At 40.6% G+C, this 20,335-nt stretch overlaps 1 protein-coding gene across 1 annotated transcript in view; it reads right to left on the reverse strand.

Moving 5' to 3' along the window:
• Positions 1-8,291: 8,291 nt before the first annotated feature.
• Positions 8,292-20,335, reverse strand: part of CEP126 (centrosomal protein 126) — a 138,681-nt gene continuing 126,637 nt past the window's right edge. Inside the window, exon 10 of the mRNA XM_061440127.1 lies at positions 8,292-8,615. Coding sequence (XP_061296111.1) covers positions 8,602-8,615 — 14 coding nt within the window. The 3' untranslated portion in view covers positions 8,292-8,601. The remainder of the gene's footprint in view (positions 8,616-20,335) is intronic.

The raw sequence follows: 20,335 nt of genomic DNA on the forward strand, positions 1-20,335 counted from the left end.
GTGACATCCTTATTTACTAATAGGGCAGGGAATATTCCATTTCTGAGAGCTTTCTTGCCTTTCTATTTATGGGATATGTGACTCTCTTTTCAGATCATATATGTTAAATCAACTGTCATTTGAATTATTTTTATTTTATTCCTTTAATCTTAAAAGAGGGCATATCAAAATATTTCAATAACAGAAAGTTTGAATTTTACCTTAAAATATAATTTATTCTGGAAATTGTGGGACAAAAAAGTAATCAGTATTTTTCATAATGAGAAAGTCTTAAAATAGCATACCTGAATATAAATATTTCAGATTATTTTAAGATTTTAATAGGAGTGTGGTCATAATACATAGACTTTAATATTGCTATAGCATATTTCAGTCATAAGAATAAAAAATAGACTCATGGTCTTGACAGATGTATTATTTAGGCTTATTCAGAAGTCTTACCACACTCTTGCCTTCCAAAGACAGGAAATGCTGTGTTTGTACCTTATTCCTTAAAATGATTCTGTTTTTTGTTATGTTTTTCTCTTAAAATTTTTTCAAAGTGTTTGTGTTTTATTTAACGTTTATTTACGTACCCAAAATGAAAGGTGAGGTTCCATGAATTATTTAAGAAGGATCTGACTGAAATAGAATATGTGTCAGTGAAACTCCACGTATGAGAAATACTGTAGCAGATGTTTCTGTCAGGAGATTATCTTCAGTTTATATCAAACTTACAAATATGCCTCAAAAGCTTAGAAAAAACTAATCTTGCCAATTAAACCCCATGAATTTTAGCTTGTTTGTCATGGAAATAAACTGGAAAGTGAGGATACGATCATACTGAAGAGGCTGATTTCATTCTCTTTCATGAAAATGATGCTTTTGGCTCATGATTCATTTGGATGCATGAGTTCTTGGCTCCCTGTCCAAGCACTCTTTCCAGGTCTTTTCTTCTAATGCTTGAGATAACATCTCTGGGTCTTTGATGGTATTTTTGCCTTCCCAAATCATTTGGCAAAAAACCAACTGAAAACTGTACTCACTTCAGGCAATATGCACACTTGAGAAGCAACCTCAGTTTTTGCATTGGGGTAGTTCAGCTAGATTCTCCTAGAAATGTGGTATCTACGTGCTAAATGTGTGACTTTAACAGTTTTTTTTTTTTTTTTCCCCAATCCATTTGTTCTTTGTTTTTCTTTTCAGGTCAGGGAGAAAATAGTCTTCTCTTTGTTGATGAAATAGATTTTGTCATAGGTTTTTATTCTAATTCCTAGCCCATAAAAATATTTTTAAAAATCTTGAACTATTTGAACATTCAGTTCAGTTCAGTTCAGTCACTCAGTTGTGTCTGACTCTTTGTGACCCCATGAATCGCAGGACGCCAGGCCTTCCCTGTCCATCACCAACTCCTGGAGTTCACTGAGACTCACGTCCATCGAGTCAGTGATGCCATCCAGCCATCTCATCCTCTGTTGTTCCCTTCTCCTCCTGCTCCCAATCCCTCCCAGCATCAGAGTCTTTTCCAATGAGTCAACTCTTCGCATGAGGTGGCCAAAATTTGTGATAATCAGTATGTAAAATAAAATATTTCACACACAAAAATGACATATCCAAATGCATACTACTTATTTGAGTAATAAGTTTCCATATGTGATACCATGAGTGAGGACTTTATAATTTAACATTCATTTATTTAACCATGAAACACATTTGCTGGAATTGTGGCTTCCTGCTTTTCTTCTGTTTATTTTTCTTTCAGTTTTACTATTTTCTGCTGCAGATTTCTTTTCTCGTCTCTTTTTTTTGGATTTTTTTTTTTTGGTGATTTTTACAACAGCTTTATTGAAATATATTCTCATACCATAATACTTGCCCTTATAAAGTATACAGTTCAGTGGTTTTTTAATACCTTCATAGAGTTGTGCAATCATCACCACTATCTAATTTCATAATATTTTCACAATTCCATAAAAAACTCCATACCTATGAGCAAAAACTCCCTATTTCCTCCTCCACAAGTCTCTGGCAACCACTAAACTATTTTCTGCTTCTGTGGATTTGCCTGTTCTGGACATTTCATATAAATGAATCATACAAATATGTGACATTTTTTGACTGATTTTTTTCATTTAGCATGTTTTCAAGATTCATTCATGTTGTAGCATGTGTCAGTACTTCCTTTTTAATCACTGAATAATATTCTACTACATGGATATATTGCATTTTATTGATCCATTCATCAGTTGCTAGACATTTGGGTCCATCAACTTTTTTTAGCTATTATGAATAAGTTGATATGAATATTCATGTACAAGTTTTTAATGTGGAAATATGCTTTCAATTCTTTTGGGTATAGATCTAGACATAATTTCATTACTGTTTTAAATTTTTTTTTTTTTTTTAGGATTTCCTTATTTATTTTTTAACTTTACAATATTGTTTTGGTTTTGCCATATATCAACATGAATCCGCCATAGGTATACACGTGTTCCCCATCCTGAACCCTCCTCCCTCCTCCCTCCCCATACCACCCCTCTGGGTCGTCCCAGTGCACCAGCCCCAAGCATCCAGTATCGTGCATCGAACCTGGACTGGCGACTCGTTTCATATATGCTATTATACATGTTTCAATGCCATTCTCACAAATCATCCCACCCTCTCCCTCTCCCACAGAGTCCAAAAGACTGTTCTATACATCTGTGTCTCTTTTGCTGTCTCGTATACAGGGTTATTGTTACCATCGTTCTAAATTCCATATATATGTGTTAGTATACTGTATTGGTGTTTTTCTTTCTGGCTTACTTCACTCTGTATAATAGGCTCCAGTTTCATCCACCTCATTAGAACTGATTCAAATGTATTCTTTTTAATGGCTGAGTAATACTCCATTGTGTATATGTACCACAGCTTTCTTATCCATTCCTCTGCTGATGGACATCTAGGTTGCTTCCATGTCCTGGCTATTATAAACAGTGCTGCGATGAACATTGGGATACACGTGTCTTTGGGATACACGTGTCTCTTTCAATTCTGGTTTCCTCAGTATGTATGACCAGCAGTGGGATTGCTGGATCATAAGGCAGTTCTATTTCCAGTTTTTAAAGGAATCTCCACACTATTCTCCATAGTGGCTGTACTAGTTTGCATTCCCACCAACAGTGTAAGAGGGTTCCCTTTTCCCCACACCCTCTCCAGCATTTATTGCTTGTAGACTTTTGGATAGCAGCCATTCTGACTGGCGTGAAATGGTACCTCATAGTGGTTTTGATTTGCATTTCTCTGATAATGAGTGATGTTGAGCATCTTTTCATGTGTTTGTTAGCCATCTGTATGTCTTCTTTGGAGAAATGTCTATTTAGTTCTTTGGCCCATTTTTTGATTGGGTCATTTATTTTTATGGAATTGAGCTTTAGGAGTTGCTTGTATATTTTTGAGATTAGTTGTTTGTCTGTTGCTTCATTTGCTATTATTTTCTCCCATTCTGAAGGCTGTCTTTTCACCTTGCTTATAGTTTCCTTTGTTGTGCAGAAGCTTTTAAGTTTAATTAGGTCCCATTTGTTTATTTTTGCTTTTATTTCCAATATTCTGGGAGGTGGGTCATAGAGGATCCTGCTGTGGTGTATGTCAGAGAGTGTTTTGCCTATGTTCTCCTCTAGCAGTTTTATAATTTCTGGTCTTACATTTAGATCTTTAATCCATTTTGAGTTTAATTTAATTAGAAATAAAATGTTTTTACATTTAATTCATATTTTCAGTTTTTAATGATTTGTTTATTCACATTATTTTTCATTGATTTCTAATAACTATACATTCTACATCTGCAAATTGCTGATTTTTAATAATTATTTTTATTTTAAACTTTACCAAATGTACATATAGCTTAAAAATATACAAGTGTTGGGGCTTCCCAGGTGGTCTAGTGGTTAAGAACTCACTTGCCAATACAGAGAACATGTATGGGTTCAATCCCTGGTCCAGGAAGGTTCCACGTGCTGTAGGGCAAGTTAGCCCATGAGCCATAACTACTGGGCCTATATGCAGCAACTACTGAAGCCCACACACCTAGAGCCACACTGCAACTACTGAGCTCACATCCTGTGACTACTGAAGCCAGCATGCCCTAGAGTCCATGCTCTATGACAAAAGAAGCCACTGCAATGAGAAGCCCACACACTGCAACAAAGAGTAGCCCTTACTTGCTGCAACGAGACAGCCTATGTATACCAATGAAGACTCAGCACAGTCAAAAATAAAATGATGAAAAAGTCTTAAAACATTACAAGCGTTATCATGAAATAATCACCAGCTGTATCTCCATTCTTTCTTCCTGGTGATGATCACTTTTAATTCTTTTAGTTTTTTTTTTCCTATTAATATTAGTATTTACCTCCATATTTCTAAGCAATGAGCTTATGCTGTCATTCTTGATAGTTCAGTTGTGTATGTGATACATTCACCTCCTACTGTAGTTTTTGGCCTTCCTTGTCCCTCAGACAGTAAAGAATCTGCCTGCAATGTGGGAGATGTGAGTTTGATCCCTGGGTTGGGAAGATCCCCTAGAGAAGGGAAAGGCTACCCACTCCAGAATTCTTGCCTGGAGATTTCTGTGGACAGACGAGGCTTGTGGGTTATATTCCATGGTGTCACAGAGTTGGATACAACTGAGTGACTAACACTTTAAATTTTTCACTTCATTGTAGTTCTTATAGCATTCTCTACCCTTTTCCCCATACCACATTTCCTTTCAACCTGTAAAATATTTACTAATATATTAAATTAATATTTAATAATTGACTATATAAGTAATGGGCTTCCCTTATATAAATAATGGGCTTCCGTTGTGGCTCAGCTGGTAAAGAATCCACCTGCAATGTGGGAGACCCGGGTTTGATCCCTGGGTTGGGAAGATCCCCTGGAGAAGGAAAAGACAACCCACACCTGTATTCTGGCCTGGAGAATTCCACGGACTGTATAGTCCATGGGGTCACAAAGAGTCGGACATGACTGAGCAACTTTCACTTTCACTTTCATATAAATAATTTTTTGCTCTTGTCATATAGTGTCCTATGAACATATTTATTTCTTATTCAACCTTTTGTTTTGGTTTTTATTAAGAAATCACAATTTTCTGTTTAGCTTTTAATTGCATTTCATGCTCTTCCACATTGCAGAGTAATAAATAACATCAGAGTAGACTTTCTACTCTTTTAATGTTTTTTGTTGTTGATTTTTTTCCCAGCTGCACTGCTTGTGGGGTCTTAGTTCACTGGCTATGAAAACGTGGAGTCCTAACCATTGGACCTTCAGGGAATTCCCTCCTTTTTATGTTCTTACAGTCATCTCTTCTGCATCTGTCTAAACTATTGCTTTCTAGGCTTGGTGCTCAGCTGGAATCTTCCTTTATCATTATCCTGGGATTTAAGAAAAAAATCCTTTTCCTGTGTTGGCTTTGGGTCTTCTAAGAACTAAATGCCAAGATGTGGATAAATGAGCAAATAATTTATTAATGAAATGCCTGTGAATAGAAACAAGGATTTTGGACAGGCTGAGGGAATCTATCAGATCAGAAGACAAGTCTGACCCTCAGGGATGGAGGGTTTGATGGAACGAAGGTTAAATAAGCTTTCATGTGGCCCATGAGAAGAGTCCTGGGTCTCCCAGGAATAAGCCTTTCTTAGTAATGGAATAATTTGCTGGGACCAGTGTGTGGAAAGTGCAGGCTGGGCTGGGTTTCTGAGCACAGCAGTTAGGATGCTTGGTCAATATTCTCCTATAGTTTGGAGGGTTGCCAGATGCATTCTCATTGCCACTAAGGCCACCTTGTTTCTTAGTTTTCATATATTTTTTCCCCTTAGTTTATTCCCTTGTTTTGGTAGATCATATCCTCTAGTTGCTTAAGATCACAGTGCACTAATATCCTGTGCAATATTCCTTAATATTTGGTTTATTCCCCTTTTCTCAGTGTTTATCCCCCTTTTCTCAGTGTTTATCCACTAAAACTGTCCCTCTAGGCAAGGCCTGAGGGAATCTTTACAGTATATATTTGCTGGATGTATTGCAGGGTCCTTCTTCCTGGGAACCTAGCTATCTCTTCATTTGGTGGTTCCATATCTGAAAATGGGCTCAGGTCTGGGGACTGAGCAAGGCACTGTGACTCTTTGCTGGGATCACTGTCCTCAGACAGCTGCTCCTCCATTTCTACCTCTGATTGCAGATGTTAAGTCGTACCTTTGAAGGGTGCCTGGGCATTTTGTCCCTAGAAACCTAAATTTCTATTAATTCTCTCTCTGCCAGCTAAGTTCTCTCAGCTGCTACTTTGACCTTGCTGGTGGTTATGGTAACTGTGGTCCCTTGACTTCTGCAGATAAGTGCTGCCACCTGGTTTCTCTTATTCCTGGGACTCATCATGTCTGTCACCATTAGTGATCCTGGCTCTGAGCCATCTTTTCCTACATTTAGGCATGGATTACAGATAACTGGTACTAAAGTTCTTAGTGACAGCACTGTTTTCTGTAAGAAGCAGCACTTACCCCTTGTAATGAGACAGGAAGAAAGGGGGCAGGGCACAAGCATTAAAAGGATACCACAACTATTGAGAAGATCAGGATACAACAAAAACCAGTTAGAATCTACTAGGCCCAAGATGGGCTTCCCAGGTAGGAGATGTAAGAGTCACAGGTTCCATCCCTGGTTGGGGAAGATCCCCTGGAGGAGGGCACGGCAATCCATTCCAGTATTCCTACCTGGAGAATCCCATGGACAGAGGAGCCTGGTGGGCTACAGCCCAGAGTCACACAGAGTTGGACATGACTGAAATGACTTAGCATGCAGGCCCAAGATGGCAGGAGACTGGACTTCAGGAGACCTGGAGCCTCATTACATGCTCATTGTAATACATCAGCATGCTAACTGACTCACCCACAGGCACCATGACAGTTCTGAGGTCAACCATAAAAGGCCAAAAATTGGGTGATGGCCCAATTCCTGGAAATCTCCACCCCTTCCCCCAAATAGTTGGATTGAGAATAATCCTCCCACTCATTAGTCTATGAAATTATTCAGCCCATAAAAACTAACCATTCTCAGAATGTACTTTAGTGCCACTGAAAGGTATAGATAAATATGGTTAAAATAATGTTTTATATTAGATGACTTTCACCACCATAACATAACATAAAAACAAAACAAACCACAAAAACCAATCACTCCCACACCTCAGGGCCACTCTCACTTTCCAAGACCCTGACTGCGTGCCCAGAGTGCAAGTCTGGCTTTCGAGATGGCCCATGCTCTGTCTTTGAATGCGTATCTCCCTGAATAAAACTGCTTTTACTTCCTTAAGGCTCGCTCTTGAGTTCTTTGCTGTTCAAAGCCAAGGACCCTGACTTGGTGGCCTGATGGAGGGGCTCACCTAAGACTTGGGACACGATCATCCTTTTTTGCCTCATTTCTCCTACAACAGTAAGCCCCTACTGAGGCTTTTCTACCACAGCCCAATGAATAGCCCTCAGAGTTGTCCCCGTTTCCTCTCCTGGCTGCTAGGCAGATAACTGTTATTACATCCCAACACAATACAGCTGGGAAGTGCTGGACCTGAGGGTCTGCAAAGCAGCATCTGGTGAGAGAGGTACCAGCATCACCAAGAACTTCAGTGCTGGCTCCTCTCTGTAGTTTGGGGCTGGTGGTAGGACAGTGAGCACAGAATTGGGGGTGTGTTGAGCCTCAATACTGGGGTACATCCACCTAGATGTCCCCATCCCACGTTTCAGGGCTCGGACCTTAGTGTAACAGAGTGTTTAATCATCTCTGTGGCTCCCAGTTGTAAATCTGCAAAGTCCCGTGATTGCTCCTGAGCTGTGTTCTCTGCCACTGCAGGGAGATAAGGATGGCTTTGTAAGAAGTACCACCACAAGCACACGCTGGCTCTCATACTTAGCCTTGAACTTCTCATTAACTGCCTTCAGTTTCTAGTTATCCCTCTGAAGGACTTCCATTCACTTGTAAAGACTAGCCCGTGTCTTTACAGGCGCTGGCTCTCTTGTGTCTTTTAAAGGCCTCATTCATTGCATAGGTAAGCTTGATTTTCTGCGCTGGGTATGTTTCCTCAGGCCATCATCTGTGAAATAGTCAGCAGCTGAGACACCACCTTGTGCCAGGGACGATTTGTGGCCCACATCCCACTGAGGTTGGGGTTTTCCTTGCCGGCCAGTGAGCAATCCACTCTCTGCCCTAGAGGCTGCCTTCTCAGACCATTTGCTAGTACCAACTGTTCAGTTCAGTTCTTCTGAAAAGCAGATACCGTGATGGAGTGGAGATGTACAAGGTTTTATTAGGAGGAAACACCTGTGAAGGATAAAGTGAACAAGAGCAGGTGTTAGCTAGGAAACTTTTGACATTATGACATGGGTCTGACAACTGAAAAAGGAGAGCAGGAAGGAAGCAGCAGCTCAGAGAGTATTGACCAGGCTGGTGAGTCAGCTGTGAGGAGTCCCCGCTGGCCAGAATGGTCCTCCTCAAGTCCACTCACTATCAGTCACGGTGAGAGGCCTAGGCTGTGAATGTGGTGCTGGATCCTGCAGGTACAACACATGGAGGCTGTCAGCCAATATCCTCCTGGGGTCAAAGGTGTCTATCTAAAGAAAAACAAATGACGTGAAAGCTGTGAGTCAAGTTTTATTCAGGAACCTTACTGAGGACTATAGCTTGGAAAATAGCCTTCTCAGGACAGACTGCTCTAAGAGGCAGGGGAGGAGCTAGTTAGTATATATATGAACTTTCTGGCTGGGAAATATTGTAGTCACGTGTGTGTGTGTGTGTGCACGCGCGAGCGCGTGTACGCACGCCCACGTGCGTTCAGTTGCTAAGTCGTGTTTGACTCTTTCTGACCCTAGGGACTGTAGCCCACCAGGCTCCTCCCGGTGGGCAATCAAATTCTTGCCATGTGATTTCCCAGGCAAGAATACTGGAGTGGGCTGCCATTCCCTTCTTCAAAGGATCTTCCCAACCCAGGGGTTGAATCCATGTTTCCTGCGTCTCCTGCATTGACAGGAGAATTCTTTACCACTGAGCCACTTGGGAAGCTCCAAAAAATAACAGATGTCTCAATTTAATGACTAGTGCTTTTCTATTGTAAGAAGATTCAAGATTCTGGGGTCATTGAAATTCTCCCTTAGGTATGCATCTTAACTATCTAGGGGCCCAAATATCCAAAAACACAGAACTTTCATCCTGCTTTTCCAATCCTGAATTCCCCTTCAGGTGCACTGTTGCTGTGTTTCATCTTAACCCATTTGTATGACCATGGACAACAGGCTTCGTTGCTTTTATTCACAAAGGGAGATCTGAGCAGTGCACGCCCCTGAGGGTCACTTCCATCCTCCCCCACTGCTCTGTCATAAATCAAGTTTCTTTGTTTGTATGTGTTTATTTTGTGATTCTCTAATCTGTTCCATTGATTGATTTTATAAGTATATCTGTGCTACTACCACATGATTTTATTTTGTAAGGACTTTCTATTAAGTCTTGTTATTTGTAAAGCAAATACATCCGTGTTTTTCTCCTTATATTATCTGGGCTATTCTCATTCATTTCCTCACTCACATACATTTTTAGATTAGTTTGTTAAGTTTTCATGTTTTAGCTGGAATTGCATTCAATAGTTAAGATCAATGGGAAGAACTCTGTGTGACGGTGCATCTTCAAATCCAATGATATGGTATATACTTTCATTTATTTCTTTTAAAATGTCTTTTGATATTATATGTATAAATTTTTCCCAGAAAAGTCTTGCATATCTTTTTAAAGATTCAACATTGATAATTTAAATTTTTGTCCCTGATGTAAATGGTATCTTTTCTTCAAAAAACGTTATATTTTCTGTTTCTTGATGGTGTGTAGTCATGCCTTTCAGAGTTGTCCTACCTTCAGGCAAGGGGGCCTGGCCTTTATACCCCTTATCTACCAATTACTGGCTGAAGACTGCCCTCAGGGACTGGGTGTGACCCTGTGTGGGGAGCCTCTTGGCCTGAGGTCAGTGCCTGGAGAATGACTCAGTTGAGCTGCAGACATTCCCACCAGCTGGGCAAATACCACCCTGGCCTGAAGGGGGTTTCTCAGCATTTAAGAGTCACAGAGATGTTCAAGGCCCTTTAGAAGACTGAAGAATTTTCTTTTATTCTTAGGTTTGTTATGTTTTCCTGGGTTGGTAAAAGAAGAGGCCATGCCTACCTGTATGGTGTGTGGAACTGGATGTGGGGTCCAGCTGTTTTTTAAACAGGCTTTCCACTCCTCCTCTGTCAGCCTCCCCTTGCCTCGGCTAGCCCAAGCCTCTTCTGTGGTTTGCAGGAGAGACGGCTGGCTCTCAGGCTTCTCTGACTGCAGCACAGGGTTTAGCTTTCCCCCGTCATCCAAGTCAGTTCCCACTTGACCTCTGCTTTCTGACCTTCAAAGGTCTGATGCTGTCTCCTCTGGTCTCTCTTTTTTATTCCTTAATTGTCATTTAAGTTGGGTTCAAGAAGGAGCATAGGGTTCAATTGTTCTTGCTGAGAAGCTCTCTCAGTGTTCTGATTCAGAGAATTATGAAACAAAGGTAAATTGGGAAGAGACTTCCCTGGTGGTCCAGTGGTTAAGACTCCACACTTCCAGTGCAGGGGGTGTGGGTTTGATCCCTGGTTAGAGAACTAAGATCCCACATGGCTGTGGCAACCAAAAAAAAAAAGAAAGTGGGCAGAGTTTGACATAGGCTGTTTCTTAAGTTTGAAATTACCCCTTTTTTCTTCTCAGTCTTTGCTTGTCTAACCCACCCTTCAGGTCTCAGTCACCTTCTCCAGGACACGTACCTTCACAGCCCAAGTCTGGGTTATATACTGCTTCTCTGTGTTGCAGTGTAAACTTACTCTGTTTCCTCCAAATATGAATGGTAATATTGTATTTTTGCCTACCTAGTGTGCACTCTGTAGTGCAATACTAATAGTGTTTTACTATACTTTGTTTGAGGCTTCCCTGGAGGTAAAGAATCTGCCTGCAGTGCAGGAGATCCATATTCAATTTCTGGGTCAGGAAGACCCCCTGGAAAAGGGAATGACTATCCAGTATTCTTGCCTGGAGAATTTCATGGACAGAGGAACCTGGCGGGCTGCATAGAGTTGAACACGACTGAATGACTAACACTTTCACTTTTTACATACTTTGTTTTCAAAAGTGCAAACCACAGAATAAAAGTCATTCTGATGTAACCTTTCCAAGGAATTTCTTGGGGAATGTATTTTCATTGATATTCATATATCAGATCAGATCAGATCAGATCAGTCGCTCAGTCGTGTCCGACTCTTTGTGACCCCATGAATCGCAGCACGCCAGGCCTCCCTGTCCATCACCAACTCCCAGAGTTCACTCAGACTCACATCCATCGAGTCAGTGATGCCATCCAGCCATCTCATCCTCTGTTGTCCCCTTCTCCTCTTGCCCCCAATCCCTCCCAGCATCAGAGTCTTTTCCAATGAGTCAACTCTTCGCATGAGGTGGCCAAAGTACTGGAGTTTCAGCTTTAGCACCATTCCTTCCAAAGAAATCCCAGGGCTGATCTCCTTCAGAATGGACTGGTTGGATCTCCTTGCCATCCAAGGGACTCTTAAGAGTCTTCTCCAACGCCACAGTTCAAAAGTGTCAATTCTTCAGCGCTCAGCCTTCTTCACAGTCCAACTTTCACATCCATACATGACCACAGGAAAAACCATAGCCTTGACTAGACAGACCTTTGTTGGCAAAGTAATGTCTCTGCTTTTGAATATGCTATCTAGGTTGGTCATAACTTTCCTTCCAAGGAGTAAGCGTCTTTTAATTTCATGGCTGCAGTCACCATCTGTAGTGATTTTGGAGCCCAGAAAAATAAAGTCTGACACCGTTTCCACTGTTTCCCCATCTATTTCCTATGAAGTGGTGGGACTGGATCTTCATTTTCTGAATGTTGAGCTTTAAGCCAACTTTTTCACTCTCCACTTTCACTTTCATTAAGAGGCTTTTTAGTTCCTCTTCACTTTCTGCCATAAGGGTGGTGTCATCTGCATATCTGAGGTTATTGATATTTCTCCCGGCAATCTTGATTCCAGCTTGTGTTTCTTCCAGTCCAGCGTTTCTCATGATGTACTCTGCATATAAGTTAAATAAACAGGATGACAATATACAGCCTTGACGAACTCCTTTTCCTATTTGGAACCAGTCTGTTGTTCCACGTCCAGTTCTAACTGTTGCTTCCTGACCTGCATACAAATTTCTCAAGAGGCAGATCAGGTGTTCTGGTATTCCCATCTCTTTCAGAATTTTCCACAGTTTATTGTGATCCACACAGTCAAAGGCTTTGGCATAGTCAATAAAGCAGAATAAAAGCAAATTTATGGTTACTCATCTTCTGATTCTGAAGGTACAGGAAACTTCCTGTTTAACCTGGAAGGTGCTTTTGTGACAAGCAAACTCAACCTCCAATATGGGAAAACTGTCACAGGAGCTGTAATTCAGTTTCATAGGAAATTTGGAAAGGCAGGCCTTCAGGGGAATTCTTTAGTTTTTCATGTGTACATTTTTGTCAAAGACGTTCTCATTTGCTGTTAATTTTTTGACTTACCTGATTAAAAAAAAGCAATAAATGCACAAGGTAGATAGTGTGAAAAATATACTGCTGAGAAACCACTACTGCTAATGCTTTGTTGCATACATTTCCTGCTTTCATTTCTCCACGTGGGTTTCCTCTCATAGTTAAGACACTGTTTAAGTATAGCTCCCTCTTTTCTCACATAGCAATGAATCATTGTTTTTTCTCTGTTTCATTAAGTATTCTTTACAAACATGATCTTTATGGTTGTGTAATGGTCATCAGAAGAATGCATGTAATTTACAATTTTCCTATTGTCACCTAGGGTGTTTTATTACATTTTTTTGGTAACAATAAACTTTGTTACATATATTAGAATTGCTATTCTTGAGGAAATTTAGTCTTTAACTCTGAAGAGTAAAAGTGGAGAGGCTTTTCATAGACACTTTGAGATAATGCATGTGAAATGTATATAAATTAAAAAACGTAATATATTTACCTGGTTTAGCTTTCTATTAGTATTAGTGTATGGAGTAAGAAATGGCAACCCACTCCAGTATTCTTGCCTGGAGAATCCCATGGACAGAGTCTGGAAGGCTACAGTCCATAGGATCACAAAGAGTCAGACACAACTTAAGTGATTTAGCATGCTTGGAGACTTTTATTTATATTATTTGTATTATTGAGTTAACCAACTTACTATTTGGAGAAGAAGGTAGATCATATCTACATTCAGAGTGAATTATATCATTAATCATAGTCTATGATATATATATATATATAAATATGTAAAGTGAAAATAAAAGTGTTAGTTGCTTAGTCATTTCTGACTTTTTGAGTTCCCATCAACTGTAGCCCACCAGGCTCCTTTGTCCATGGGATTCTCCAGGCAAGGGTACTGGAGTGGGTAACCATTCCCTTCTCCAGGGGATCTTATCTTCCCCATGCAGGGATTGAACCTGGGTCTCCCACATTGTGGGTAGATACTGTGCTGTCTGAGCCACCAGGGAACACCAAATATATAAAACAATATATTAAAATGAAATGAATATTGTCAGAGACCACTGATTTTCTTTTTTAAAATTTATTTGGGTGGAGGATAATTGCTTCACAATGGTGTGTTGGTTTTTGCCTGTATACTAGCGCTAATCAGCAATAATGATTATATGTCCCCTCCCTCTTGAGTCTCCCTTCCCCTCATCCCTTCCTTCCAGGATATTACAGACGTGAGGGCTGGGCTCCCTGTGTTATACAGCAGCTTCCCACTAGCCATCTATTTTACACGTGGTAGTGTGTGGATGTCAATTCTCCTACCTTCTCTTTCCCCTCCTGTGTCCACAAGTCCATTCTTTACATTTGCATCTCCATTCCTTCCCTGAAATAGGTTCATTAGTACTATTTTTCTAGACTCCATGTGTATGCATTAATATACAATATTTTTCTGTAATTTCTGATTTATTTCACTGTAAAACAGGCTGTAGGTTTAACTATCTCACTAGAACTGACTCAAATTCATTATTTTTTATGGCTGGGTAATATTCCATTGTATATATATACCACATCTTCTTTCTTTATCCATTCATCTGTCAGTGGACATCTAGGTTGCTTCCTTGTCCTGGCTATTGTAAATAGTGCTGCAATGAACATTGGGGTATGTATCTTTTTGAATTGTGGTTTACTCAGGGTTTTGGAGAAGGAAATGGCAACCCACTCCAGTGTTCTTGCCTGGAGAATCCCAGGGACGAGGGAGCCTGGTGGGCTGCACAGAGTCGGACATGACTGAAGCAACTTAGCAGCAGCAGGGTATATGCCCAGTAGTGGGATTGCTGGGTTATATGGTAGTTCTATTCCTAGCTTTTAAAACAATCCCTGTACTGTTCTCCACAGTGGCCGCACCAATTTATATTCCCACCAACAGTGTAGGAGGGGTTTCCTTTCCTGCACGTCTGCTCGGCATTGATTATTTGTAGACATTTTGATGATGGCCATTCTGACTGGGGTGAGGTGATACCTCATTGTAGTTTTGATTTGCATTTCTCTAATAATGAGCAATGTTGAATGTCTTTTCATTTTTCATGTGTTCATTTGCCATTTGTCTGTCTTCTTTGAAGATATGTCTATGTCTTCTGCCCATTTTTGGACTGTTTTTCTGATATTGAGCTGTATGAGCTGTTTATATAATTAGGAGATTAATCCTTTGTCGGTTGCTTCGTTTGCACTGATTTTCAAACTGGGTGGCAAGATATCAGTGAGTGAATGTATCTTATTGGTTGTAACTAGCATAGCTTTGTTTTTGAAGTGAGATATGATTGATGGGTCTTCCCTTGGTGGCTCAGTGGTAAAGAATCCGCTTGCAACGCAGGAGACATGGCTTTGATCCCTGGATTGGGAAGATCCCCTGGAGAAGGAAATGGCAACTCACTCCAGTATTCTTGCCTGGGAAATCCCTTGGAGAGAGGAGCCTGGCGGGCTAGTCCATAGTGTTGCATAGAGTTGGCCACAAATGAGCAACAAAACAATTGATGTGTTACATTGTATTACTCTTATGTGTACCAAATAATATATTCATTGCAAAGTGATTACCACAATAAATTCAGTTAACTTCCAAGCAATTTTCAAATTCCTCAAAAAATAAAAAGTACTACCACATAATCAGGCGATTCTATTTCTGGGTATTTATCTGAAGGAAATGAAATCACTATCTCAAAAAGATGTCCAAACCCCCATGTTCATTGCAGCATTGTTTTCAATAGCTAAGGCATGAAAGGAGGATCCCATGGACGGAGGAGCCTGGTGGGCTGCAGTCCATGGGGTCGCTAGGAGTCAGACACAACTAAGCAACTTCACTTTCACTTTTCACTTTCATGCATTGGAGAAGGAAATGGCAACCCACTCCAGTGTTCTTGCCTGGAGAATCCCAGGGACGGGGAGCCTGCTGGGCTGCCGTCTATGGGGTCTCACAGAGTCGGACACAACTGAAGCGACTTAGCAGCAGCAGCAGAGCAAATCCGGGTGAAACTACTGGCATTCATTGTGATAGAAAGCCTATTGTTTCCTAACCACTAGAGGGCAGTATACTACATTAGTTAAAAAAAAATCTGACAATACAGTGGATCTAGTTTTACAACTGATTGAGAGACATAAAATTACACGTAATTTTGTGTTGGACTATTACTGCTATGTGAGAACCTACCACATGGCATACACTGAGATAGGGATAAACTGGTGAATAAGACATGTTCTATAATTTAGTAAGAGGACGAGACAGTTACGCTCTTTGGTTTGGCTCCTGTCCGCCTTTCTAGCCTCATACACTGCCACTCCACAGCTTGCAACCTGACCTGTGGTCGTGCTCAACTCCTCCTAATCATCTTGCACATGCTGTTCCCTCTTCCTGAAATACTGTGCTTCTCTCTGCCTGTTGAACCCTAACTTATACCTCAACCTCCAATATCTTGACTTTCTCAGGCAAAGTTAAGTGCAAGCATGTGTTTTCTCCATTTCACTCACTCAACTGTAATCCTCTTAGACCTGGTGACCTCTTTTCCCCAGGAAACTGAACTACTGGAAGGCAAAAGATGTGTTGTTCATTTTCATTTCTCTAGTTGTGTCTGTGACATAGTCAGTGCTTAAAATGCACATTTAATAAACGAGCAAAGAAAAGTGCTATGAACAGATGCTGTGAGGAGATAATTTCCTCATGATCTCTCCATTAGTTCTTCCATCCTCTCCTTCTAACCATGCCACTAAAAAGCATCTATCCAATTTCCATAGCAAACCAGAGAGGCTTTTTTGACTTACTGATGGTGAGGGAGAGTTAGGCTTTGTCAAACAAGGGAAGGGAAGGGAAAAGAATTTTGGAGGAAAATTTAGGTTTCCCTAATATTTCCCCATGACACCCTGGGGGATGATCTTCACTTTAGCAACACACAGCTGAGACTGAATAATCTTTGTTCTTCCATCCCTTTCTTAGACTAGCCAAGTAGGCGAAGTGGTTATGTTTGTCATTTGGCTAGCAGTATTAAGAAGACAGGGTGCCTAGTACATTCCATTGTGATCTACAAAAGCTGAAGGAATCAGAGTCAAGTTTCAACATGTTCCAAGTCCTCATATGGCAAATTAAACAGTTCTCCATCCAAGTGGTATTTGTACCTGTTTATAAAAGTTTTTGTTATATGTTCACTTTAGAAGTTTGCAAAAAGATTAAAACATAGTTTTAGCTTGCTTACAATTTTGTAGGTATGCCCATACTCAAGTGTGTTAATGTATGTTAGTGTGTGTTAGTTGCTCAGTCGTGTCCAACTCTTTGCAACCTCATGGAGCCCTCCAGGTTCCTCTGCCCATACTCATATCATCTGGGAAATTCTGCTCTGTAGAGAGACCTGGTTGTATATTACAAGCGATAAATGAAGTCTAAAGTCAAATGGACTTTTGTGTGAGTCCTGGATATGTCTTTTTTTTCTAGCTTTGTGAACTTGGGCATGTTTCTCAACCTCACTTCACCTCAGTTCCTTCATTTGAAATACGGACACAGCAGTTCTTCCCTCAGTGGGGTTGCTAGGAGGATTAGACAAAGGTCTGCATGTAAAGAGCTTTACACAAGATTTGGCATATTGTGAGCTTTCAGTAGACATTCAGTTCAGTTCAGTCGCTCAGTTGTGTCCGACTCTTTGCAACCCCATGAATTGCAGCACACCACACCTTCCTGTCCATCACCAACTCCCAGAGTTTACTCAGACTCACGTCCATCGAGTCAGTGATGCCATCCAGCCATCTCATCCTCTGTCGTCCCCTTCTCCTCCTGCCCCCAGTCCCTCCCAGCATCAGGGTCTTTTCCAATGAGTCAAATCTTCGCATGAGGTGGCCTAAGTACTGGAGTTTCAGCTTTAGCATTAGCTCTTATTATAAGATGAAGATCTTCAGTGCAAGATAAAATCATTTTTTCTTTGCGAGTTTTTCTTTCTTCTTTTTCAAATAACCAGTGCTTAATGGATTCCCACCACCCCTCATTCCACTGCTATGGCAGTAAGAAGTTTATTTCCCCATTCTGATAAAACATAAGCTAATGGGGGCTTGCAAGCACGAGAACCTTGGCGGAGATGAAGTGAAGGCCCTGCTGTGGGTGCTATAGTCAGACTTTGTGGGCCTCAGAAAGTCTCTTCCAGTGTTTTCCCACCCAGAGAGCTCTTACCTTTGCTGCCCCTGCGAATGCAGTGAGGCATACAGCCTTGCTATTAAGCATTCTTGAGGCTCCTCTACTGCTTTGGCAAGAGTGAGCTTTCTCTTCTTCAGCATCACTGATGTTGGCTTGGAATATGGTTTTCAGACAGACTGTCTAAATTATCAACTCCTGTGGGTAGGAACGTTGCTCTGTATAATCATATCAAAATGACATATATATTAATACATAAGTATGTGAGTGTGTGTGTGTGCTCAGTTGTGTCCAACTGTTTGCCATTTTATGGATTGCAGTCCGCTGGGCTCCTCTCTCTATGGGATTTCCCAGACAAGAATACTGGAGTGGTTGCCATTTCCCGACCCAGGGATCGAACCTGCATCACCTGGGTCTGCTGCACTGCAGGCAGATTCTTTATCCCTGAGCCACTAGGCAAGTTACATACATAAGTACTTAATATATTTTTAAGCTTAAAATTATATGTTTTAATGTTTTATATAACTATAGTGCCATTTGTTAATAGTTTAAGCTTAATATATTTTTAAGCTTAAAATTATATGTTTTAATGTTTTATATAACCATAGTGCCATTTGTTCTGAGCCAAAAATGATAGCTCAGTTGGTGAAGAATCCGCCTGCAATGCAGGAGACCCCGGTTTGATTCCTGGGTTGGGAAGATTCGCTGTAGAAGGGGTAGGCTTCCCACTCCAGTATTTTGGCCTATGCAGTCCATGGGGTCGCAAAGAATTGGACACCACTGAGCGACTTTCATTTTCATATGGTACAACAAAAATGTTAAAACATTTTAAGAATTTAAAACATTTTAGCCTTTTAATTTTGAGATAATTTTAGATTTGCAAAAGAGTGGCCATGACAGTACAGAGAGTTCCTAAATACCCATTACTCAGCTTTCCCTAATGTTAACATCTCATATAACCATGGTGGAGTTATCAAAACTTAGAAACAAACATTTGTACACTACTATTGACTGAACTACAGATTTCATTAGGATTTCACCATTTCCCCCCCCCCCCCCCCCCAGTAATGTCCTTGTTCTGTTTCTGAGTCCCACCCAAGACTTCATGTTACATTCGTTCTGTCTTTTAGTCTCTTCTAATCTGGGACAGTTCGTCAGCCTTTCCTTTCATTTCACAATCTTGGCACTTTTGGAAAGTACTGATCAAGCGTTTTGTAGAATGTCCTTAATTTGTCTGAGTTTGTGTGATGTTTTTCTCCAGATTATTGAGTTTGTAGAGTTTTGGGAGGAGTGCCACAGAAATGACACACCCTTCTCAGTGCATTAGATAAGGCAGTACAACATGACACTGCCATGCTCTCTTACTAGTCATATTTAGTTATTCACTGAAAGATTTCTTTTAATTGAAAAAGAAAAAATACATGAAACTGAGAAAATCTGATACATGTAAAAATTTATCTATCTATTTATATACTTATAAACACACACACAATGTAGTTTTCTCTAAAAGCACCGACATTTGTAGGAACACAGACATTGCCATTCTGACTTAAACTAACAAGGTTTTGTTCTTAGAAACAAAAAGTTACCTACATATTTCTTTTAAAAAATTATTTTTAATTGAAGGGTAATTGCTTTACAGAATTTTGTTGTTTTCTCTCAAACCTCAACATGAGTCAGCCATAGGTACACATATATCCCCTCCCTTTTGAACCTTCCTCCCATCTCCCTCCCCAGTCTACCCCTCTAGGTTGATACAGAGCCCCTGTTTGAGTTTCCTGAGCCATACAGCAAATTCCCGTTGGCTATCTATTTTACATATGGTAATATGTTTCCATGTTATTCTTTTCTTACATCTCACCCTCTCTTCCTCTCTCTCCATGTCCATTAGTCTATTCTCTCTGTCTGTTTCTCCACTGCTGCTGCTGCTGGTGCTAAGTTGCTTCAGTCATGTCCGACTCTGTGCGACCCCATAGACGGCAGCCCACCAGGCTCCCCCGTCCCTGGGATTCTCCAGGCAAGAACACTGGAGTGGGTTGCCATTTCCTTCTCCAATGCATGAAAGTGAAAAGTAAAAGTGAAGTCGCTCAGTCGTGTCTGACTCTTCACAACCCCATGGACTGCAGCCCACCAGGCTCCTCCGTCCATGGGATTTTCCAGGCAAGAGTACTGGAGTGGGTTGCCATTGCCTTCTCCACTGCTGCCCTGTAAATAAATTCTTCAGTGCCCTTTTTCTAGGTTCTGAATATATGCATTAGAGTACAATATTTATCTTTTACTTTCTGACTTACTTCACTCTGTATAATAAGCTCATCAGAACTGGCTCAAATGTGTTCCTTTTTATGGCTGAGTAATATTCTGTTGTGTATATGTACCATTTCTTTATGCATTCATCTGTCAATGGACATCTAGGTTGCTTCTATGTTCTAGTTATTGTAAATAGTGCTGCAATGAACAATGCGGCACACGTGTCTTTTTCAATTTTGGTTTCCTAAGGGTATATGCCTAGGAGTGGGATTGGTAGGTCATATGGTGGTTTTATTCCTAGTTTTTTAAGGAATCTCCATACCGTCTTCCATAGTGGCTGTATCAGTTTACATTCCCACCAACAGTGC

Source organism: Bos javanicus, chromosome 15 (genome assembly GCF_032452875.1).
Source record: "Bos javanicus breed banteng chromosome 15, ARS-OSU_banteng_1.0, whole genome shotgun sequence".
Lineage (NCBI taxonomy): Eukaryota > Metazoa > Chordata > Mammalia > Artiodactyla > Bovidae > Bos > Bos javanicus.